General features: G+C 36.5%; 1 protein-coding gene across 1 annotated transcript in view; it reads right to left on the reverse strand.

The window, feature by feature from the left end:
- The window catches only part of LOC122680225 (PARP1 binding protein), a 61375-nt gene that overhangs the window by 7405 nt on the left and 27668 nt on the right, over positions 1-26302 (reverse strand). The window contains exons 5-9 of the mRNA XM_043881374.1: positions 25083-25253; positions 23620-23774; positions 12393-12576; positions 8113-8291; positions 5922-6003 (exon numbers count right to left, since the gene is read on the reverse strand). Coding sequence (XP_043737309.1) covers positions 5922-6003; positions 8113-8291; positions 12393-12576; positions 23620-23774; positions 25083-25253 — 771 coding nt within the window. The remainder of the gene's footprint in view (positions 1-5921; positions 6004-8112; positions 8292-12392; positions 12577-23619; positions 23775-25082; positions 25254-26302) is intronic.

A 26302-nucleotide genomic window follows, 5' to 3' on the forward strand; every position in this document is an offset into this window, starting at 1 on the left:
TAGGAGCAGGGAACAGAACCAGGATTAAAGGAATTGTAGGGGCAGACCAGAGGTTTCCATTTATATTCTTGCACCCCAGTTCCATAAATACTGGGGGAAGACTTGTCCATCAGAGCAGGCAGGGGAGTGTCAGTTTTGTTTGCGGATGGATTCCCAATGCTTAGGACAGAGCTTGGTACTCAATAGGCATTCAATACATGTTTGTTGAGTGAATTAAGTAAAATTATAACAGACTCTAACAGGTGTATGTGAGTAGAAGGTATGAGGTAACAGAAACCAAGAGGAAGCAAAAGCTTGGAGGTAGAAAAAAAGAGGTACAGAGAGTAAAGAAACCACAGGGTACAGAAATGAGAGAAGTAGACTGGTAAAGAACAGCTAAATTACCCTAAGGACAAAAGCTCTGAAATAGAAAAACAGATAAAGAGTAAACTCTACTCTGCTCAGTATAGTAACAAAACCATTTGGTACAGAAACAAGAGAGAGATATACATGCACAGAAAAGCTATATCACATTCAAGTGGAGAGAACCATGCAGCTAAAGTCTTTAAGCCCCACTGTATCCACCATTCCTTTCACGTTCTTAAATATTCCGCCTTTTCTAGGTTCTCATGTACATATCCTTACTGTTCCTTAAAACCACAAAAGCCACACCTTCCTTAATCTTGCCCCACATTATTTATTCACTCTTTTTGTACACGACCAAATGCACAACCACTTTATACTAGTAAAGAAATCTAATACTTTCATCGGGTTGTTTGCTCAGCCTGAAATGCTCTCTTCCATCCTCTCTTCCTATTTAAATCCTATTTATTCTAGTCTCTCGCGGTCAGAGCACCATTTCTTAGTCTTATAAAGGGTTTCTAGTTATTGCATTTGTGTGTATCTTTAATCTACTAGAACTGCAACTATTTAATATGCTGGAGCTAATTAATTAAAATTAAACAGAATTAAAAATGGAGTTCCTCAGTAGCAGGAGCACATTTCAAGTGCTCACGAGACACGTGGCTAACACCTACAATATTGGACAGCAAAAACCACAGAACATTCCCACAGAGAGTTCTGTTGGACACTACTATGTAACAAAGCTTTACAATCTACTTCCCATGGCACATACATGAAGGACAGATGGATTTTCAAAAGACTCAGGGACATTTTTTAGTTTTCTGGGTCCATAATATTGGAACCAAGACGTGGCTTTACATTATTAAGGGAAGCCATACATCTGTTCCTCCCATCTTTAACTGCTGCTGCTAAGTCGATTCAGTCGTGTTCGACTCTGCGTGACCCCATAGGTGGCAGCCCACCAGGCTCCACCGTCCCTGGGATTCTCCAGGCAAGAACACTGGAGTGGGTTGCCATTTCCTTCTCCAATGCAGGAAAGTGAAAAGTGAAAGTGAAGTCGCTCAGTCGTGTCCGACTCTTAGCGACCCCATGGACTGCAGCCCACCAGGCTCCTCTGTCCCTGGGTTTTTCCAGGCAAGAGTACTGGAGTGGGTTGCCATTGCCTTCTCCTCTTTAACTACTACCTGATGTGAAAGGGCCAATTAAGCTTCAGAAAACATTTACAACCGTGTATCTTCAAATACTATTTCAATCCTATTTTCTCCTCTCATTCTGGGGACCCAATTAGGCATATGTGAGGCACATGCTGTGTTCTGATCTTCTCTTCTGTTTTTGCATTCCTCATTCTCTCCTTGCTCTGTTCAGATATTATTCTAATGACCTATCTTCACGTCCACTTGTGCTACCTAACGCTGTGTCTGGTTTACTATTAAATTTACCTAATTATTGATTTTAGATAATGTGTTTACAGTTCTGGAAATTCTATTTGGTTCTGATTTCAAATGTTTGGTTCTCAGCAGTTCCAGGTGGTCTAGGAACTAGGATTTGGTGTTTTAACTGCCGTGGCCTGAGTTCAAACCCTGGTCAGGGAACTGAGATCCCACAAGCCGCATGGCATGGTCAAAAAAAGAAGAAAAAGGATTCTCTGTTGGAATTTCCCAATTTTACATCCAATTTGCCCATCTATTCCTTTAATTACCTTTAAGTGTTGAAGGACTCTGTCTTTCAAACATTTTTATGTTGTGTTCTTTGGTCTCCCAACCCACTTCATTTCCAAATGTGGCAAATATCTTGAGAAGGCAACAACCATGTGTTTGAGGCAGGTCCCACTCCTCAAGTGGAGCCTTGTCTTCTGGGCAACTGCAAGACCGCAGGTGATTTTAGTCTACTGGACTGAGACTCCTTAACTTCCTACTCAGCTCTAAAATTCAGCATAGGTATCCTACGTAAAAATAAGTGTGCATCTAGCGCCCCAGTGTTTCCAAATTGTTGCCAGCCCCTCAAGACACCAAAATATTTATTAGTTCCTCTTTGCTTCAGTGAAGCTCCTTTATATGGGCCAAGAGCAACCCTGGCTCATACCCAAAATTGGAAAAATAATCCCAGAGAAGAAAACTCTGATAATAGACTGTTCACCTCAGAAGAACTTTACCCTCTCCGGGGTAAAGTTTATTTTTCGTTTATTTAAACTGCTTTGCTTACACAGCTTTCCTATGTCTTTTAAATATATTTTCCCCAACTTGTCTGCCTTTTATTTTGTTACTCTAACAGAAATGGTATTTTGTGATGATCTACTACATCCTAGTTAGCAACAGAAGCCTCCAAGTCTGTGATTTCTTGATTCTGTTCCCTCCTTGAAGGCATTTTACTTTCTCTTCAATAACATTTTGAAGGCTGCATATTTTCTGTTATCCCCCATTTTTCTGTAGCCTGAAGAATGATGGAGGTAGACGTAATGCTCAATAGAGGAGACAGATCACCTGAAAAAATGTCTGGGTTGGTTCTGCACTTTCTTCTAAGAATTTATTATGTATCATCTGCACTAGAAAAAGTCCCTCTACTTAGAGTCTGTATTTCATTCAAATGGAAGGCAATCATTTGGATAATTGCCACAAACTGATGCAGCACTAGAGCCTCCAAAGAGTCAAGTGTGAACTCCAGAGTTCATTTTCCACATTACTATGCAGTTGCCACTTCTACTATTTCTTTAAAAAGGAAAAAAAATAAAAAACACCACAAACTTAGCTGGCTTCTCAGTTTTGGAAATATTTCAGTGATAATTCTCAGGACTTTGTCAACTCACTAGCACACTATATATGGACACTGGAGCTAGATTAAGCTGCTAAATCATGTTGTGCCTTTTCCCTCTGAAATCAGTTTCCTTGCTTAGCCATCATTTTTGAAGTTTACAGTATCCAATTACATTATTTTCTTTTGTTTGCTTTTGGTGAATATTTCTACTAGGTTTTGCTATTCTGTACTCATTTTAAGTATTGGGGAGGGAAATTCTATGACTTGAACTCCATCCACCATTTTAATTTGTATATACTCAGTTTTCAAGTATCCTAAAGGTTAAACGTGGACGTCTGATTTCCTAATGCCATGAGCATTCTATTGTTGGCTGCTTATAAAGGTACTAGAGTTAGAGCCAGCCTATTTTTTCACATTACCTATCCTAATTTTTACTGTCCCAACTATGCCAAGCTTTAAAGATCCAGTGTTTTTCTGACCTGCTGACTTAAGCTATTTAGTTAATGCTCATGATTATTCTGACATAGGTATAATATGAAGGAAAATACTAGACCCAGAATAAGGAAAAGAGATGTATAGACAACTTTTCAGTTGCATCTGATAAGCAAAATACTGCTAAATCAAGCTGGAGGGAACAAAACTAATTAATTTACAAGAATCTAAGAAGGTAACTATCTCTAAAAAACACTGTAAGGAAAAAGTATGAAGATACTTGTATAAACCACTTGGAAACTAGCAGTAAGAATGGGGAGAAAGCATTCTCTAAAGGTTCCTACCAAAACCATGAAGGTTCAGGAAGAACCTTCTAATTTCCTTCACGGGGGAATTCATTTGACCATCATTGACAATTTTCCAAATAAGGTACAGTAGGAAATATAAACGAGCACTTAAAATGAGTTAATGAACACTTTCCAAAGTGATTTCATAGGATTTTGTGATCAGGAGTGCCTACTTCTATTTATAAACGAGGAAATGAAAATCCAAGACAAGTTAATTTGCCCCAAATAGTAATGACATGGATATTTCACAATCAAGTATGAGCTACATCAAAATTCTAAGTTCCCTAATATTATCTACCGTTGTCTTTCCAAGACAGTATTTCAAGTATAGATTATATATTCTTTCCGTGGCTAAAAGAAAAGAACTAAATACCAAAAGAGAAAAAGTAACAGGATAATAAAGTAATAAAAGTTGTTAAACTACTTTTCCATAGTTACTCAGTAGTAAATATTAGCAGCATTTTTTTGTTATTCCAGCAAGTATTCAACCTGGCCATGGTTCAGCTGTATACCTGGTTAACCAATGATTTTCACACTTTGCTTCCATAAAGAGTACTGTGCTATAAAATATAACCATAAACACCAATTCCTTCTTTTCTCTATTGCCATTTAGTTTCAGAGCTATGTAGACTAAGCCCGCTCCACTATTAAGTAACAAAAGCAATGTAACTACAGTCTCATTAGGACTTATCCACAGCTTCACACAATGGCATAAAATATGTCCTGGTAGTTATGATGCCTTGGATGAGGTGCTTTCTCAAGGATTTTGATTTCCTCATCTATAAATAAGACTGGATCAGATAGGCTGTTTTCTACTTCCCAAATTTTACAAATTGGTTAATAAATTTTATAGCAATTAGGTGACTCATCAATTTCTAAAAAACCTTCTCTTTATTCAGGTAGATTGTCTCATTTTGATTTACTTAGTTTAACAAAATATCCCAATGATCTTTAAATGAAAATATTAAAGTTTGTCATTATCTATAGAAGGGAAAAATTAAAGAATTTGTTACATTTCTGTTTCTAATCAAGTCCAAAGGATAGATTGTTTTTCAAAAATCTTATGCCTTGGCTATAAATACTTGGGTTAACAAAGAATTGGAAAGTTTTTCCAAAGAAAAATTATGCAAAACTCAATGAGGTATTCCATAGATGTTAATTACTAACAGCTACTAATAATCAATAGAAAGATCAGGCTTATTAATCTAAATATACTAAACGGATTTGCAGTATGTAGATGAAACAGATAACTAAAAGTTTTACGAACTGGGACTAACTTGCCAAATGTGAATATAAAGAACAAATTAGAGTTCTCAAGTTTTATTAAGAGATGAATAATTATTTGATAATTTAAGGATAATTGTAAATTTTACATGAAAATTTTGTTAAATGAATGAATTCCCAACCATAGAACAGTGTCCGGCATATAGCAGATACTCAATAAATACATATATTAAATGAATAAATGAGTTAAAAATAAGCTTCTTTTTGAGAAAAAGATTAAGAAAAATTTAAATGCCTAAAAGCATGTTATTAACTACATACAGGCACAATGTTTCATATGTGTACAGGGATGCTAAATGAAATATAAAGAATAGCTTTAGTGAATGAACAATGTGAAATGTTCTCCTTGTCTCAATCTACAATCAATTACATTCTGCCATTACGTCTTCAGACAGGAACAAAATTGAAACTACACAGACTCTCAAGACTCAGTTTAAGATATCAGAAATGTAAATGAGAAAACCATGTTCTCTTTATTTTCCCCTTCATTCACTGAAGAGATATTTATTGAGCACTTACCATAGCAGGTGCTTATTCTTTTCCTTCTTTTAGGTCCAGGGTATTGAATATGTCAGAGACAGATTAGCCAAGATTGTATTAAAAGGAAAGTTTCTGTATATCAACTGTCATAATTTATTTTCTATTTAATCCCTATAGTTCCATGTATAATGTATATTTATAATATCCAGCTCAGCTCTATATATTTATTTCTTCTAAAAGCAAAACAAATTTTTATCATTTTCATGATAGTATATTAAATTGTACCTTGATTTTTTTCTCTTCCATTGACTTATGGATGCGTTCTCTTAAGGGTTTCATCGATGAATTATCCACTTGTGTGGGAGATCTACGTCCAAAAAAAGTAAAAATTTACAAACCAAAGTAGCTTTTGAATTTGTTTTCACCTCTCCTCTACCTGAAAACAGTTAGAGAATAAAAGTTTATTCTGAACCTAGTGGTTTACAATACTATATAAAAGTGTTCATATTCCTATTCTGAGAGTTCTAAATACTAATAATTTGCTTAATTAATTAGTTCAGTAACTAAACACTTGAGCTTCTACTATATGTAAGGCACTGTATAAGATGTTGTGAATAACAGAAAGTTCACTCATTCACTGACTCTGAATTCAGGAATCTTGATCTAAGTCAGCGAAATAAGATATACACATAACTAAAATTCAAACTAAAAAAGGACAGATGCCATAGCAGGGAAATTCAAAAGAGAAAAACATAGTTTAGAAATAGGAGGGTCAGGGAAGACACAATAGAGAAGTAGACACGGGCACTTTGGAGCCAGACAAACCTGGATTCCTCAATAAATCCATTTTTAGCTTAATAGAGCCAGAGTCATAACCCCTTAGAGTCAAAAGACCATTATATAAGAATAAAGGATAGTCTATTATAAGAAAGACTAGTTTATAACACTACATTGACTTACACTCATATACACTGTCCTTAATTTTAACATTTCAATGCAGACCATTATTTCCTAGTGGCTCAGATGGTAAAGAATCTGCCTGCAATGCAGGAAACCTGGGTTTATTCCCTGGGTTGGGAAGATCCTCTGGAGAAGGGAATGGCAACCCACTTCAGTATTCTGGCCTGGAGAATTCCAGGGACAGAGGAGCCTGGTGGGCTACAGTCCCAGGGTCGTAAAGAGTTGGACGCACCTGACCGACTAACACACACACACACACACACACACACCATGGACTGGTGCTTGTCTGCACAATGACAACTGAAAATGCTAAGGTAACTATAAACATGTGTTTGGCCACATGACTGAGTAAAGAAAAGTATCTCTTTAAAATGGATATGGGGATTAATTTTATAGAAAATCCTATAAACACAAAATAACTTTTTCTCAGAAAATCACATAATTCAATCTAAGAGAAAACTTAAATATTTCTACCTAAAAGTAAGCTTTGTTAAATTAACAGGAGGGAAAAAAAAATAAGGTTCATTTTCTTTATACTGTTCTCTGGGATTCCACCACAGGGTATAAGTAAATCACTGATAAAATAAACTTTTATTGTAAAGGAATTAGAAGACAACATTGAATGACAGAGAATCATGAAGTTAGTCTTTCAAGAGAAAAGACAGTGAAGCACAGGAGAAAGAGCATAAAGCAATCATGGATGGATCTGAACAATTTTAGATAAAAGTCAGATTTCTAAAAGGTAGTTCAAGCAGGAAACAGAAAAGATCAAACAGGTTAATTTTGTAAAAATCCTTCACAATGTATTAAATACAATTTTAAATGGTTGTTCTAAAATTTTAAATGTTTCTATAAATGAATATTCATTAAGTAAAATATCACCAACTTACTCAGTGTTTTGACTAAATTGTTAAAACTGGAGAGTATCATAATGTCTTGTACAGAATACCAAAGGTAATTTACTATTTTCTTCCTAATGTGAGGAAGAACAAGTAAATGTCAATTCCAGTGCAAGTCTGGAGTATAGCAACTCTCCTATTCTCAGGCAAAATAGCACAATCCTTGAAGCAGAGACCTCAGGTTCTGGAGAAGGACACCTCTGCCACTTGCTAACTTGGAGAAATTGCTTACTATCTTTCTCGAGTCTAATTCTTTACTTATTAAGTGGGGATACTACTAAAAGAGACTTCGTGAAGGTTGATACAAGTGAAAGCATTCAGCAATGTTTTTGACACAAATATCTTAGCAAACAAATATTTCCGAAACAAAAAACCAGAGCGAAGAAACAAAAACGACTGGTCACAATCTCAAAAAATACTATTTTATACATGACTTCCTCACATTCAAATGTTCAATCTCCCTTTAACTAACTTTTGTTTTTTCTCTTCATACTTTCTCTGTAGTTCCCAAGTTTCCTACAATAGCATATACTTCTTTTATAACCAGTGAGGTGCTTTTTCAAAAATTCCCTTTGTAGGCCTAACGTTCACATACAGATAACTTCCACATCACTCACCTGAAAAGTGTGAGAACAGAAGTCCCACCAAGATGAACTGTGTCCTCATGGCCATACAAAAGCTCTGCTTTGTTTTTGGTAGGAGCACTGGCTGCTTCTTCATCCAAAAGGACTAGTAAAGCTTTCACGGTATCTCTGCCACAGTACGCAGTGCCGTGGTTTATGGCATGAGATTTGGGCTAGAACAAGAAGTAATTTCAAGTAAATGTAATAATCACCCAGCTGGGTCAATCAACCATTCTTTTCCATTTCATGTGCTATTGTTATCCCTCCTCTTCTATTAAGCTATAAAAAATCAGCCATGAGAAGTGGCTTTAAGGCTTGTGAATATTTCTCCCTCGAACCATATTAAAATCTACCTTATGAGCTTCCAGAAGCACCAAAAAATATAGAAAATAATATCATCAAATGAAGACATTAGATTTTGGACAAAATAGCACTAGGCTTTACGTCAAAAAGTTTAACTACAATTTATGTGACCGAGCAAGGTAATGTTCAAAATCCTTTAAGCTAAGCTTCACAATATGTGAACCGAGAACTTTCAGATGCACAAGCTGGATTTAGAAAAGGCAGAGTAACCAGAGATCAAATTGCCAACATCTGCTGATCATAGAAAAAGCAAAAGAATCCCAGAAAAACATCTACTTCTGCTTCACTGACTACACTAAAGCCTGTGACTGTGTGGATCACAACAAACAGTGGAAAATTCTTAAAGAGATGGGAATACAGATGACTTTACCTGCCTCCTGAGAAACCTTATGCAGGTCAAGAACAGGACAGTTAGAACGGGACATGGAACAACGGACTGGTTGAAAAATTGGGAAAGGACTATGTCAGGGCTATATATATTGTCACCCTGCTTGTTCAACATATGCAGAGTACACCATTCGAAATGCTGCACTGGATGAAGCAAAATCTGGACTCAAGATTGTCAGGAGAAGTATCAATAACCTCAGATATGCAGATGATACCACCCTAATGACAGAAAGTGAAAAGGAACTAAAGAGCCTTTTGATAAAGGTGAACGAGGAGAGTAAAAAAGCTGGCTTAAAACTCAACATTCAAAAAACTAAGATCACAGCATCCAGTCCCAACACTTCAAAGCACAGATGGAGAAAAACTGGAAATAGTGACAGATTTTATTTTCTTGGGCTTCAAAGAAAGTCACAGACATTGACTGCAGCTATGAAATTAAAAGAAGCTTACTCTTTGGAAGAAAAGCTATGACGAACCTAGGCAGCGTACTAAAAAGCAGAGACATCACTTTGCCAACAAAGGTCCATATAGTCAAAGCTATGGTTTTTCTGGTCGTCTTGTATGGATGTGAGAGCTGGACCAGAAGGCTGAGCACTGAAGAACTGATGTTTTTGAATTGTGGTCCTGAAGAAGACTCTTGAGAGGCCCTTGGACAGCATGGAGATCAAAGCAGTCAATCCTAAAGGAAATCAACCCTGAATAGTCATTGGAAGGACTGATGCAGAAGCTGAAGCTCCAATACTTTGACCAGCTGATGTGAACAGTCAGCTCATTAGAAAAGACCCTGATGCTGGGAAAGATTGAAGGCAGAAGGAGAAGGGAGCTGCAGAGGATGAGATGGTTGGATGGCATCACTGACTCAACGGACTTAAGTTTGAGCAAACTGTGGGAGATAGTAAAAGACAGGGAAGCCTGCGGGGGGCTGCGGTCCATGGGGTCGCAAAGAGTTGGACACAACTGAGCGACAGAACAACAACAAATGTGACCTCAGCCGCATGACTTAATCCCTCTGTTTATTTTTTCTCTCTTATACCAGAAGTGGGATTCTGGTGATCTGGTATCTGGTGATACAGCCAACCCCACAGAGGGCTGTAAAGATCTACTCAAATGCAAAAATAAAAAGACTAGCTGACCTTCACTCTTTCAGTAACACCCATAAATACATCCTAAGTCCCAAGACCTGTGTTTGAAAGGTAAAAACCAATGCCTCAAAGGACCTGTAGTCTCTTTGACAAAATAAATAAGTAACCAATAAAGGCATTACAGAGTGCCAAGTGCTATTTTGAAGACCATGTATACCTTATGCAGTGGAAGCACACCAATTTACCCTGGTATCAGGGATGGTTTCACAGAGGAGACATACAGGGGTAAGAAAGAATATGGTATTTTCAGTGACCAGGTAGCAAAGAAGGGTAACATAGAGAGAGTCCTGTGAGATGAGCCTGGGAAAGCTTTGTATATCAGACAAAGAAGTTACAAGTCAGTCTCATACAAAGTTAAAACCTCTTACTTTATTAAAAAAAGGAAATAAAATGATACTTTTTACATTTTAGAAAAGAGATAGCAATGAAGGAAATGTATAAATATATTCCAGGGTAAGACTGTTATTACACATGGGGCATGCGTGTGCGCTCAGTTGCTAAGTTTGTGTCCAACTCTGGGACCCCGGGGACTGTGGCCCGCCAGGCTCCTCTGTCCATGGGATTTTCCAGGCAAGAATACTGGAGTGGGCTGCCGTTTCCTTCTCCAGGAGATCTTCCCAACCCAGCGATCAAACCCACATCGCCTGCTTGGCTGGAAGTTTCTTTACCACTGAGCGACCTGGGACACAGGACCACAAATTAAGAGACTGTAATAGTCCAGCTCAGAAATGAAGAAGGTGGTAGCAGTGAACTAAAACAGTAGCAGTGGAGATAAAGAAATAGTAGATTAAAAGGGGAGAGCTGGAAAAACTTAGTAACTAGACAGAAGAATAGGGAAAACATATGATAATACTACACACAGATACACATTAAGAACAAACTTTGATGCCATTTCTGGCTGAGTTCATACCAACTAGCTAGTCGTGTGTGCTGTAAACCTCTGGGAAAGTTCCTCAGCCTCACTGTGCTTCAGTTAAATCACAGGTAAAATAGGGACAATGATAGTGCCTAACCAGAGGGCTGCTGGCCATTGTGCTTAAATAGCAAGCGTTGCCCTTTCGGGGTCATCTGTTACAGACGCACCATTTTCTTCAAGTTCCATCAACATGGTCTTGGCCTCCTTTCTCTACTTGGCTGACGTGGGCTACCAAGTGAACTGTAACATATAGCTGCTCCAGAATTTTAACAAACTGCCTATCAAAAACTGGTGCTTAATATACATTTATCATTGGTACCAAACAAGTACATACTGTTTAATACTAACTCCATTGAGAATGATAGAATTATATTTTTCAAAGATTTTCAGTGTGGATGAAAACATGAAATTAAGAACCAAGTTGTCTACATTTTTATTTCTTGTGATAGGAAATGGCAGAGACTGATGCTCTTACACATCTGCACTGTGATAGTCCCTGACATAATCAAACCTGGTTGTCATTTGAGCCAAGTTAGCCATAGGAAGTGTTAATACACACAAAATACGTGGGAAAACAACCCAGAATCTATCCTGCCTTCAAATTAAACTAAAAGCATGCATTGTTACAGAAAACAGCTAAAAATAGTGCACAAGGACTGGAGATAAACAAATGAATTACAAAAATTAAGTGAAAGTCTTCCTTCATACACAGGCTATCACAATTACATCTAAGGAAAAGAGGATTTTGTTACCTGAACAGTTAAATTGCAACAAATGAATTATTGTAACACATACTCCAAAATTCTGTTTTAGAATTAAAAACACAGTAGTCAATTTCTCCTATAAAACTATATTTATAAAACCTTATAATGTTTGACTATGTTAAAAAAAAACAAGAAAGAGGTAAATTTTCTGGAACATATAATTAAAAGATTACTAAGTATAGGAAAAATTCCTAATATTAGCAGCAAACTGGCAACAGAGATAGAAAATAAGAGATCATGGAAATAGAAAAATCCTATAGAAGAAAAATAAACTGCTGAATAAAAACCATTTCTGTGGTTTTTCTATGGAGTGCCTAGCCCTGGGATCATAACCAGAGAAACCACTCTTTCACATCTGAGTAAATGAGTAAATAATTGTTCTCTAAAAATAATTATTGAAAAATATGACAAAACACCTTAATATCCCTCAAGAACTATAAATTTCTAGTGCTACAAGGGATACTGAAGATTATCCAGTGCCCTCCTTTGATAAACAGAGATAATTTGTCCCATAGATGTTATGATTTCCCCAACTTGAACATAATCCTGCATAATCCTATTGAGAAACTTACATTTTCAACATCATCTTATAACAGAGGAAACATTCTTCTGACTTAAGTAGCAATAGTAAATCATTTCTACAGCCACTAGAAAAGATAATGTTTTGTATAGAAGGATAATAAAAAATAAAAACCTCATTACCCGTGCAGGACTGATGTCAGTGGTACTAAGAGCTACATCTTCTTGTTGAGAATTGATAATATTTTTAATCCTCAAATCCAAATCTTGAGCAACTTCCTCTACTGCTTTATAAAAAGGATCCCTGCTGTTCTGGCCTTTAATCAGCTGCATCTTTATCACTGAGAGTATCCGACCCCCCGCAATGCTGAAAATAGAAATAAGATCACTTTTATAATAACATTTTGAGATGACAATATGCTTATAAGCTTGAAAATATAAAGCTCAGAGTTAATCAACACTTTTCAAAGAATATGGCTTTGATCTTATGAATCAAACAGTAACACATTTAAGAAAAGCATAAGAACCATTAGAAACAAAATTTAAAAGTTTTTCTAAAGCGAGTTATTTCAATAAGGTAAGTTACTTCTTCCTTGATTTGAAAGCTGAAGGAAATAATTTAGTTGTAAATGATATCTGATCAACTCTAGAGCCCACCCTACTGAATCACAATCTCCAGAAAAGGGTACTAAAGAGTTGCATTTATTTTGCAGTTACCACAGGTGATTCTTATGACTAGACAAGCTTGGGAAATTTTTCATGAAAAAATTAGCTCCTTGAGAAAGGAACCATATTTTACTAATCTTCACATTAACTTGGCACAGAGAAGAAATAATTGATATTTCTATTGAATAAATAACCACTACCACACACAACGGGCTTCCCTGGTGGCTCAGATGGTAAAGAATCCACCTGCAAGGCAGGAGACCTGGGTTTGATCCCTGGGTTGGGCAGATCCCCTGGAGAAGGGAAAAGCTACCCACTCCAGTATTCTTGCCTACAGAATCCCATGGACAGAGCAGTCTGGTGGCCTACAGGCCATGGGGTCACAAAGAGTCAGACAGGACTGAGCAACTAAGGACAACACAGAATAGCATCACATGCAACAGGGCTTCCTTAGTGGCTCAGTGGTAAAAAATCACCTGCAATGCAGAAGACGTGGCAAGAGCTGTGGAAAGACCCCCTGGAGAAAGAAATGGCAACCAGCTCCAATATTCTTGCCTGGAAAACCACATGGGCAGAGAAGCCTGGCGGGCAGCCGTCCATAGTCATAAAGAATCAGGCATAACTGAGCAACTAAACAACAACAATACAAGCAACAGTCTGAAGTTTTTACTTGTAAAATAAAAGACATATGTTTTACTATTTTTATATTATTATTTGTGTAGAAAAGCACTTAGTTTCAACTTACACTATGGCAGACTATTTACTCTAGGGGAACATTCCACTAGGCTTGGTAGGAATCAGGGAAAATGTACAAGTACAACCCAATATCATCCCTAAAAAGTGACAAACAAAAGTTGGAGTGGAAAGCTGGAAGCTGTGACTGGTAAGCAGGATGCATGAGGGTTTTCCTGAGGACAAAAAGTTCTAGTAGCAATGTGATAAGGACCCAAACCCTAAGTGCGAGAAATTTCCAGAGTCTGAACCTTCCAAGCGGGTAGGCATTAGTATGAGTTTTATTTATATTTATTCTACAATATTTTGTATTTTTGAAGCTTTTAAAAAAAATTTTTTTTTCTATTTGGTTATGGCATAGATATACAATTTTTTAAATTGATATGTCTCTAGCAACACCGTTAAACTCTACCATTAATTTTAATAATTTGCATTTAGATTCATATTCATATTATCACTAAATAGACTTTCATTTCTTCTGCTCAATTGTTATATCTCCTATTTCTTTTTCTTACCTTAGTACACTGAACTGGACATCTAATGTCATGCTGAAAAGAAATGAGAGCAGGAACTATTGTCTTGTTCTAAATCTTACATAATATGCTAAAACATTTTATCATTAAGTAGGTTCTCAAAGAAACCTATATCAAGTTAAAGTCCTTATTCTTAGTTCATTTTACACTGAAAAGGGTAGTGGCCCTTTTGTCCTATATGTCCCAAATAGACACTCCACCTTGAGCAATCCCGGGGCTTGTCCCCCTGCTCCTTTAGACTTTGGTGGCTATAAAAACAGATCCTCCAAATCACCAAATTCAGCAAGTACTTCCAAAATAAAAGCTGGCTTCCCTTCTTGACTTTCCTCTCTGGCTTTCTTCCTTCCCATTGTTTTTGGCCTGCATTTTCATTACATTCACCTCCTAATCAATACATTTAAGAATTAGTTTATAAATATGTTATTCAGCAATATTATTTTCAATGGAAGGGTCAATCAGGGGACCTAGTCTGCCATGTATCTGTAATTAGAAGTCTGAACAAACTCTAAGAATTCCTTTATGTAAACAAACATTCATTTTCCAACTGGTTTTTTTTCTTAATTTTCAATCAAAACCATAGAAAATAACTGGATGAAATGTAGTCAAAATGAAAACATAGTTAAACACTGTGTGTTTTTTTCTGGGAATTAATCTCCAATGGAAGAGTTCTGGAAAAGATTCAAAAGCATAATCAAATATGAAAGAGTGTCATAGTGTCAGTTATAAGAACAAAAGGAAAAGCTTTTAATAATATTAAACATAAAAGTCACCTTTGCCTTCTTTTCTCATTCCTTCTACAAGACCAAATATTCTAAATTTTAAAGATGATATAATCCCCTGGATGAACTGTACTTAGGAAAAATTTGTAAGATTTGTATTTCAGATGCTTGCCAAGCTCAGCATTTTGACCCTTAACAAAATACCACAAACACTGGTGCTATGACTTCTATTGCTATACATTCATAACAAGAGCCAACACTAGCTCTTCAAATATCTGCTCAGCAACACAGTAGCATAATTCAAATTCTTGCTTCTAGAGTCTAAGAAACTCCTGAAGTTTTAACCCAAATGATGCCAGGACATTTGTGCTAGGCACTGGAGATACAAAATGAATATAATATTTATTTTTAAAAGGTCACAGTTGATCATTTGATACAATGAGATATGGAAGGTATAGCAGTAATTTAAGTGGGGAGGTAAGAAAGAAGGGGGTCTTCAGGAAAGCATCTCGGAAGAAATTAACTACTCTGGAAGAATGTGGGTGAGAAAGAAATAAACTAAAGTTCCTGACTACTAAATGCATCACATTAAGGCCCTGAGGCAGAAACAGAAAAATGAAGCAAGTAAGGAAAAACACAACTAAATCCTTAAGATTGAATCAAAACATAGTGGCTGAAAGAGGATAATAAGCAATAATACAAATAATTGGCAATATTTTACTATAATTATTGACTATCTTTACTATATAGAATAGAGAAGGAAATCGCAACCCACCTCAATATTCTTGCCTGGAAAATCCCATAGACAGAGGAACCTGGAAGGCTACAGTCCATGGGGTCACAAAGAGTCGGACATGACTGAGTGACATCCCTTTCTTTCACTTACTATATTGAATGACTTGCCTTTTCCCTAACATCTTTAAGAATTTGGTAACTATTTGCCATAACAAATTATATCTTTAATAATTAAATGTGATTAAAGGTGCTATATAAAATATATCAAAAATGCTTCTGAACTATTTTGAAATGAGAAATGTAACATTAGGATTCTAGACTGGCTAATTTCAATCAGACTTAACATCCTATAAATGTATAATATTTAGTGCAATAAATAAAATGCAGGTGTGCACTGAAAAGTTGTGTAATAAAATGGGAACATAGAATTTTAAACATTTGAACAGGGAACTAACTAATTTATGTAACCTGAAACCCCTAATTTAAGATGTTTTTCAGGTGAAAGTATAGAGTGCATTTTATGGTGGCACCTACTGGCAAAGTATAGAAATGCAGCCATACTATAGCTCAGAAGGCCTGATCAAGAGCTGGCAGTGGGGAGGCAAGCATGATCTTGATTCCTTCCCTGTCTGTTTATCGTCCACCTTTCCTTGAACTCAAAGATTACTGTGATTCCCTACCAGCACCATCCTATTATAAGACAAGCTACAAGGGTTAAACATATTTTTCTCTCTGAGTTGTAAGGTTGAGAGAGAGAGGCCAGGGTAAGATACAAGCAGTGGGTGGAGAGCATAAAATGTGTACATCACACTGACACTTCTGGAGTTTCATCCTGTACCTAACAAGGAATCATTGAAGGGTTTTAATTAAGGGGGTAACATCTGTTGTTTTAAAAACCCTGGCAGCAGTGAGGATGACAGGATGGAGCAACTCAAGACTGGAGGCAGAATGAACAACTCAGAGATAAGTAAACAAAAAAAATCCAGGCAAAAAAGGATGAAAGACAGAAAACAGACTTTCGATGAAAAGCGGGAATACGATAGTAGCAATAGGAATAGAGGTTAAAAAAATAAGAGAGAAAGTATCAAAAATGCTAAGTAAGAAGAACTGATGGATCTTTGCAACTGAAGGGATAGAAAAAGCGGAAAAAAGTAGTTTAAGATATGTTCCAAATTCTGCTTGGATAGTTAGAGGAAAAGAGGCTTCATCAAGCTGGGTACTTTAGGAGGATAAGCAGGCTCGCCAGGAAAGACAAAGATTTAGTTTGGGAGATGCTAAGTCTGACGTCCCATTGAGGTAACAATATACAGGCAGTTAAAAGACGTGGGTTTTTTTTTTTGTTTGTTTGTTTTAATGACGTATTTTTGAAGCTAGGAAAAGAGTTTGAATTTCACTGAAATATGGATTAGAATTTGCATATATGTCAGAGAGGCAGATGGAAAATAAGAGAATGACAACTCAGAAGTTAATGGGAAAAGAGTTCTATGAAAGAAAATGATCAAATTTGAGGACTCAAAAGAGACCAGAAACTATGACAGCTAGAAGATCATAAAAGAGTTTTGGTAGAATAGCTTCAGTAGAGTGGAAAAGTGAATGAGTGTGAGTCAGTAAAACAGAGATAAATAAATAAGTATTGAGTGCCTATTCTATGCCAGAAACTGTGCTAGGGCTAGGGAATATTGGTGAAGAAAACCAATAAAGTCCTCAGAGTTTACAGCCTCATGAGAAACATATTTCAAATAATTAGCACTTGGAAGGGAAAATAATTGGGAATTGGAATAAAAGCCAGTATGTTTTCAAGAATTTGAGCTATAAAAGAAAGAAAGTGACAAAAACAGAGGTGACGACTTGTTTTTTTCTTATAATGTTTATAGACTGGGGCTAAAGGACTAGTTGGGGAAGGAAATGGCAACCCACTTCAGTATTCTTGCCTGAGAAATCCCATGGAGAGAGAGCCTGGCGGACTACAATCCATGGGGTCACAAAAGAGTCAGACATGACCAAGTGACTAAACAACAACAGAAGGACTGGTAGAAGCTGAAATTACAAAACAAAATGAATAATCAATGAAACTCTGTCCCAACAGGTTACCTATATTAATTATACTCACTGTAGGAAATACCCTCCCTTCTCCTCTGAACTTTGTCACCCCCATTCTCCATGTATGTTTAACTCCTTCAAGTTCATCCTTCAAGATTAAGCTCAACTGTAACAACCATTCAGGTAAATTCTCCTGACAATCTTATCCCTGGCTCCCAGAAACTAGGTCAATTGTCCTTTCCTCTGTATATCCTTCTATTATTATATAAACAGAATATATGTCTTTGGTTTGTAATAACTTTACTATTTAAAATCATGAAATGAATATATACTTAACACATGAAAAAACCATGTTACAGAAGAAAATAAAGACTACTCAATCAACTATTTAGACACCCACTTCTTCAGTATCTTCTCTAGAATATAGAGTATTAATAATTACTCATTATGACCAAATAATCCTGAAGGAAATCAGTCCTGAATATTCATTGAAAGGACTGATGCTGAAGCTCAAACCCCCCAATATTTTGGCCACCTGATATGAAGAACTGACTCCTTGGAAAAGGCCCTGATGCTGGGAAAGATTGAAGGCAGGAGGAGAAGGGGACAACAGAAGATGAGATGGTTTGATGGCATCGCCAACTCGATGGACATGAGTTTGAGCAAGCTCCAGGAGTAGGTGATGGACAGGGAATCCTGGCATGCTGCAATCCATGGGGTTGCAAAGAGTCGGACACAACTGAGCAACTGAATTGAACTGATGACAAAATAGAATATTCAAAATAATTGGCTGCTAAATTGAAGAACTGAAGGTTATTCTCTTATCCAAGGTGCCTCTAAAACATACTTCTACCCTATTGTACAAAAGTGTATGTACAAATATACTTTTACCCTGTTAACTTACGCCAACCAGAAATTCCTCCAAAAAATAATGTAATCACAACAAATGGATTAAATATATGCACTTATATCTGCTCCCTTCTAAAGTACCACTAAAGCAACAAAAAAGGCAAAGATTTTAAATCCATAAAGAAAAAGAGTGTGAGAGAGGAGACAATAGTCAAGAGTAGAGACATGTTATGAAACTACAGAAAGATGAAGAGCAGATGGAAAAGTGGTAACTGACTACCCAGAACAGAGAAAGCTACAAGCCAAGAAACTGCTCAGAGAGACACCAAGAAGTAGTCATCTCAGAAACTGAAGGCAATACTGAAGGCTATGGTGAAGGTGTCACTGCAAATAAGAAAGCTGATTAACAGTATATACAAGGAACACTTAGACCCCTAAGTCTCCTGTCTTATTCTGAGCAGTCAGGACTAGTGAATTTCTCTCACTTCAGAATGGAAAGCAGGATCATGCTGAAGAAACTAAGCCAGGGAGGCTCCAGACCTAGAGGCACGAACAACTGAAGACAGAGAGACTGAGTAAAAGTCTGCATGTTCAGCTGGGTGACTCAGAATCAAGTCACCCTACTTCAAATCCCAGAATGTTGCTAGCCAGATGGACGACTTTCAGAAGGAGGCTAAAGGATGCCATTGTGGAAGTTTGTGGGTAAGTTCCAAAGGAAAGACCTGTAGCTATTTACATTTGGAGAATCCCCAATAAAAAAGCCAACTGGTGTGACTATGCTGTTCTAATCAGGCCTCATTCTTAAATATGAAACAACAGTCTAGAATCACCCCACAGTTTAGGAGCACCTTTAACTTGAAAGGGGGCAAAAGAAACAAAAACACTCAACTTAGATAAAACAAAGACTATCCAGGAAGCAGATAAAAATGATCATAAACCCAGAGGAATCGGGTGGAGAGGGAGATGGGAGGGGGGATCGGGATGGGGAATAAGTGTAAATCTATGGCTGATTCATATCAATGTATGACAAAACCCACTGAAATGTTGTGAAGTAATTAGCCTCCAACTAATAAAAAAAAAAAAAAAAATTAAAAAAAAAAAAAGAAAGTGAAACAAAGAAAAAAAAAATGATCATAAAAATTAAATAATCTTAAAGAGATAAATAAAACATAAAGATCACATACAATCACATGTGAGAGTAATGATATTTATCTCCCATTTACCTTTTCTCAGGAAACTACTTGAGCAAAATAAAAGGTTTAACCAATAAAAAAAATAAAGTCATGAAATCCAGAAAACAAGGCAGGGGCAAAGAAAATTCACAAGGTGATAAAGCTTCATGTGTGACATTCTGAAACAGGCCTGGCAAGCAAAAGTACACAGACTGAACGAAGAAGACAGATGACTTTTCAGGAAAAAATGTCTGTAAGGGCAAAATCCAGAACTGATAGATGACCTAATAAAGAGAAGAAATTGTATAGTTTCATCAGCAAACTTGGTAAAGAATTAATGATAAATGTATAAAAAGCAAAGCAGAAGAAAAAAGTAATCCCTGATTTTAGAAAAAACAAAAATGTACACAAGATAGGAAGTATAATAGTAATATAATATAGCTTGGAAAGGAGAGTGAAGTCGCTCAGTCGTGTCCGACTCTTTGCGACCCCATGGACTGCAGCCTCCCAGGCTCCTCCTCCCATGGGATTTTCCAGGCAACAGTACTGGAGTGGGTTGCCATTTCCTTCTCCAGGGGATCTTCCTGACTCGGGGATTGAACCTGGGTCTCCCACATTGCAGGAGGACACTTTACCCTCTAAGCTACCAGGGAAGCCCTGGTAATATAATATATATATATAATAATATATTAATTATACTTAATATATAATAAATATAAATGATATGATTAATATAATTAATATGATATTGATATAATTAACATAATAGTATATATAATAATATAGCTTAGCTGCAGGCAATAATTACAGAGCTACAACAAGTGTGCATAAGTGTCTATGTGAGTGGAAGGAGGGGGAGAGGAAAAGAGGAGTGTTGGGAGGTTAGGGAGCTGGTGGAAAATCCTCATCTCCCATGGTAGGAAGTTAAAAGGTAATGTCTAAACTTGAAACTCAAATACAGCTGCATAGACTGACAAGGGTTTAATACCCAAAATACACAAACAGCTCATTATAGAATTCACTATCAAAACCCAAATAACCCAAAAAATGGGCAGAAGACTTGAATAGACATTTTTCCAAATAAGACATAGAGATGGCTAACAGACACATGAAAAGATGTTCAACATCGCTAATTATTAAAGAAATGCAAATCAAAACCACAATAAGGTATCACCTCACACCTGTCAGAATGGTCATCATCAAAAAGTCTACAAATAACAAGTGCTGGAGAGGATGCAGAGAAAAGGGAATCCTCAACACTGTTAGTGGGAATATAAACAGGTGCAGCCACTATGGAAGACAGTATGAAGGTGCCTTTAAAAATTAAAAATAGAACTACCATTATGATCCAGCAACTCTACTCCTGGCTACATATCTGGAAAAATTGAAAACACTAATTTGAAAAGATATAAGTACCCTAATATTCACAGCAGCTCTATTAACACAGCCAAGACAAGGAAGCAACCCTAGTGCCTAACAACAGGTAATTGGATTAAGGAAATGTGGTATATATTCACAATGGAATATTACTCAGCCATAAGAAAGAATGAAATCTTGCCATTAGCAGCAATGTGGATGGACCTAGAGAATATTATGCTTGGTAAAGTCAGAGAAAGACAAATACTAAATGATAGCCCTCACATCTGCAATCTGAAAAATAAGACAAATGAACGTATATACAAGACAGAAGCAGACTCACAGACCTAAAAAACAAACCTATGGTTTTACCACAGTGGGTGGGGATAAACTAGGAGTATAGGATTAATAGATACTACTATACATAAAACTGGAGAAGGAAATGGCAACCCACTCCAGTGTTCTCGCCTGGAGAATCCCAGGGACGGGGGAGCCTGGGGGGCTGCCGTCTATGGGGTCACACAGAGTCGGACACGACTGAAGTGACTTAGCAGTAGCAGCATACATAAAACAGATAAGCAAGAAGTATTTACTGTATAGCACAGGGAATATACACGATATCTTATAATAACCTATAATGGAATATAAACTACAAAAATACTGAATGCTTTATACTTGAACTAACATAACATTGTAAATCAACTATTGCAGGAGACCCTGGTTTGATCCTTGGGTCAGGAAGATCCGCTGGAGAAGGGATAGGCTACCCACTCCAATATTCTTGGGCTTCCCTTGTGGCTCAGCTGGTAAAGAATCTGCCTGCAATGTGGGAGACCTGGGTTTGATCCCTGGGTTGGGAAGATCCCCTGGAGAAGGGAACGGCTACCCATTCCAGTATTCTGGCCTGGAGAATTCCATGGAGTGTATAGTCCATGGGGTTGCAAAGAGTTGGACACGACTGAGCGACTTTCACTTTAGTTACGTTAGCTTTAGCTATGTAGAGACGTGGATAGACTTAAGAGTCTGTCACACAAAGTGAAGTACGTCAGGAAGAGGAAAACAAATATCATCTATTAACACATATATTTGGAATCTAGAAAAACGGTACATATGAACCTCTTTCCAGGGCAGGGATCGAGATGCACATGGAGAGGAAAGACATGTGGATGCAGGGGGGATGGGAAGAATGGGATGAATTGGGAGATTAGGCTTGACATACACACACTACCATGTGTAAAATAAGTCACGAGTATGAACCCACTACAGAATACAGGAAGCTCAGTCCTGTGGTCTGTGACGACCTGTATGGCTGAGATGAGGGTGAGAGGGAGGTCAACGAGAGAGAAGATATATGTATACATATAGCTGATTCACTGTACTGTACAGCAGAAACTAACAAAATGATGTACAGCAATTATATTCCAATAAAAAAACAGCTGTATAAAAATTCCATTTAAATGAGGTAAATATAGAAACAAACACAAAAAATATTACAAGTCGATTCCTCTGAGGACTTAATTACCGTAAGTCTGTAGTACCATTTGACTTTAACAAAATATACCTATTTTGTTTTACTAAAAATAAAATATTCTTTAAAATTAATTATCTGTTGTCTGAGAAGAAATGGCCAGTCAATTTATTATTTGGAAGTGCAGAAGATGTCACTGATATTAACTATAAGTCATATTCAAATCCTCTTCCAAATTCACTTCACTGTAATAGATACCCATATAAGACAGGGATTTCCCCGGTGGCTCAACGGCAAAGAATCCACCTGCCAATGCAGGAGAGACATGGGAGACATGGGTTTGACCCCTGGGTCGGGAAGACTCCTTGGAGGAGGAAATGGCAATCCACTCCGGTATTCTTGCTGGGAACACCCCATGGACCGAGGAGCCTGGCTGCAGTCCATAGCGTCACAAAGAGTCCGAAGCGACTGAGTGACTGAGCACGAGCATAAGATGATGAAGGAAACAATTCAGAACAAGATTCCGAGAAGAATTCTTCTCGGAATCTTAAAACGGAAAGAAGTTTCACAGAATAATTTGAAACAGCGGTTAAGAGAATGGGTTCCAGGGTCAGAACTGAATTCAGGTCCCAACTGTGCTACTTAACAGCAATGTGACTAAATTCAGTTTCTGCCTCTCTAAACTGAGCATTTATCTAGAATTTAGGTGGAATAGTCATGTGATTATAATTTATTAATCTAGATTTTTAAAACTGAAGTAAAATTGATTTATAATGTATTCATTTCTGGTGTAAAGGGATTCAGTTACACATATACATATTCTTTTTCATATTCTTTTCCAATATAGTTTATCACAGGATAAATGTTCCCTGTACTAAAGAATAGGACCTTGTAGTTCACCTGTTTCATATATAGTATTCAATAGTTTGTATCTGCTAATCCCAAACTCCTAATTTATCCCTCCTTACTAAATTATGCCGCCTTCCTTATCCGGAATTTTGTTTCTCATTCCTAGTTTGGTTTGATGTTTGATCATCTCAATAGCTCCTATTTTTCTATCCACTTGATTCTGTGAAGTTTTTTTTTTTTTTTTTTTTTGTGAAGTTTTAAAGACAGACCAATAACACATATTTGTCCTACCTTGGATTTGATATTTCTCCAAGAATTTCATCTAATTTGTCAATGAAATTAATAAAATTAGACAATCCTTTTATATGTGCCCTTAAAGGATCAGATGGCGATGGTGCATATCCTTTCCCTCCAAGCTCTATTGTTCTAATAAACGATGTGGCCACCTATGAATTAAAACAGATGGTTATGTTTACTGATTTAGTAAGTTAAAACTACATCATATTTTATGAACCCAGGTACATTTACATATTTCTATGTATATAGATAAGGTGAAGCATTTTTTTTATGATTCATGCTACATTTTCATTCAGAAGCAAATAACAAAAAAAAAAACAGGTGTCATGCAGAAGCTGTGCCAGCCAGGGTGATGGCAACATACAGATGGAAACTGAGACTGAAGAGTCAAGTTAGGGACAAGTTAAGGGCATAAGAATATGTTCCCAAGAGTATGTCACTGTTGAGAATTCCCTGGTGGTCCAGTGATAGGACTCCACACTTCCACTGTAGAAGGGACAGGTTCAATCCCTGGTCTGTGAGCTTTACAACACAGCAGCAGCCAAAGGAAAAAAAGAAAGAAAGTATATCACTGTCTATAAAGAAGTAGACAGTGATATTCTATAAAGAATAAATATATTCTTCAATAGATTAACTACTGGCTACCAGAATTGTTATATGGAAAAAAGGGATTTTTTTCAGTGCCAACTGTGTTGAGTTATTCAAGGATGGACAATTAATTCAACTTTTCTAAATCTTAGCTTCTTCATCTGTAAAATAAAGTGTTAGATGAGATAATTACTAAGCCCCATCTAGCTTTCACATTTTAGGATTATTTGACCATGTGTAGTTCAAAAGGCCTTGCTTTTGCTCTGATAAAAAATACATGCTTGATGGTTATACATTAGGCCATCTCCATCAAAACCAAAATGTTCTAAAGCTGCATTTTCCAAAGTATATAAAAAGAAAGAAAAAGAAAAATCTCTGAAATTTAAGTAATCTGAGAAAACTTCCATAGTTAAATTATTTAGGAAACAACAAATTAAATAGCAAGGTTAATTTATGCAGAGTTCCTTATGGCAGGACTTCTCAGAGCTTTTGATGCAAAAGAATGCTCATGCATTCTGTATATCCAAAAAGGGTATACATGATTTCCAACTTTTTGCCCTTGGAAATATTTATTCAAAGAGCACTGAATAGGAACTTCTGCCTCTGGAAATAATTTATTTCAGGAAAATTTAACTGCACTAGCATTCTACAGAAAACATGAAGGCAAACACTGCTTTAGAAAATTCTCCCTTATTAACTTTGAAGGATATAGTAAGAAAAAAATACAAAAGACTTTCAAATACACAAGGTAGAACACATATTCACAATTTAAAAGTTGTTCTATCATAGTTATAAGAATTCTATATTAAGGTACATGGATCCACAGTTCAGAGTCTCTAAAAAATCTTGAAAATATAACATGTCCATACCAAAAAGATAGACATCTGTTTCTCTCGAGCAGCATGTTTCAAATCAGTGAAGGCTTCTCTTCCAAGTCCTCTATCAGGAATATTGAGAATATGAGCCAGAGCCAAGTCATTCTTCGAATTCACTAGCAGGTTTAAATATGAGTAGATAATTTTCTTTGCTAGTAACCGTACCTGTACAATAAAATATTTCCTTTATTGAAGACTTCTAAATTCACAAATAATCTTTTTAATATGCAGTAAAATATTTATGATCATTCAATGACAATTTCTCACTCAGCTCTTTGGGAAATGAGAATTGCCATATAAATCAAAAATTTGGTTTGGACAAAGAACATATCCTTGCTCATGAAACTAACTTGCCATCAATGAAAATCTGTAAATAACAACTACCATAATTGCTGGAAAATGTCTTCTAAGAAATGATATACAATATACAGCTGCATTTCTGATAAGACTTGATCTCATTCCCCTACATACATTTGCCACTAAATAATAACCAATAATGAAGTCCCCTGAAGCATAAGGCATGGGCCTATGGGCACTATTTGGTCCTATACCCATGTCTCTTTGCAGAGCAAGATAAATTGCTAAATTTTTTAAGTATTACAAGATACTGACTTTCATAATACCAAGAAACCAACTGAATATTAAAAGAAAGAGATTCAACCAAATGTTAACAAATAATAGCAAGTAGTTGTTGTTGACATTAACTGCCCTAAAACACGGAACTATAGACTGTTGAAGCACAAGATAAAAATGATATTTGGGAGAACTTAATATGTGTTTCAATTCTTTCATATATGACTAAACCTTCATAGTTAAATGATAAACCAGGGCATTCAATGGTCTTTTTCTTCAAATTAGCTAGCCATAGCTTTTCAAGGCCTTGCCACTTTTACTACTACAGAATTAATAATATGAATTCCCACAGGTAACAACTACAAAATATTAGGTAAATTTTTTAAAACCTAAGTATGTAAAGACACTGGATAGCATCCAAGAGCAGACACAAGCTGGAGAAGAATTTAATTTTAGAAGAACTGAAACAAAAAGGGTAAGAATTTCAAGTTTGTGGTTATTCAGTAATAGAGGAATTGTGATTTCCAGAAATAGTGACTGATCAAGTGAACTGCTTAAATAACAAGCATTAAATACTAAATTAAAACTTTTAAATACTACTAAAAGATACTGGAAAGTATCCAAAAATAGAAGCTGGAGAA

This window comes from Cervus elaphus, chromosome 22, assembly GCF_910594005.1.
Source record: "Cervus elaphus chromosome 22, mCerEla1.1, whole genome shotgun sequence".
NCBI lineage: Eukaryota > Metazoa > Chordata > Mammalia > Artiodactyla > Cervidae > Cervus > Cervus elaphus.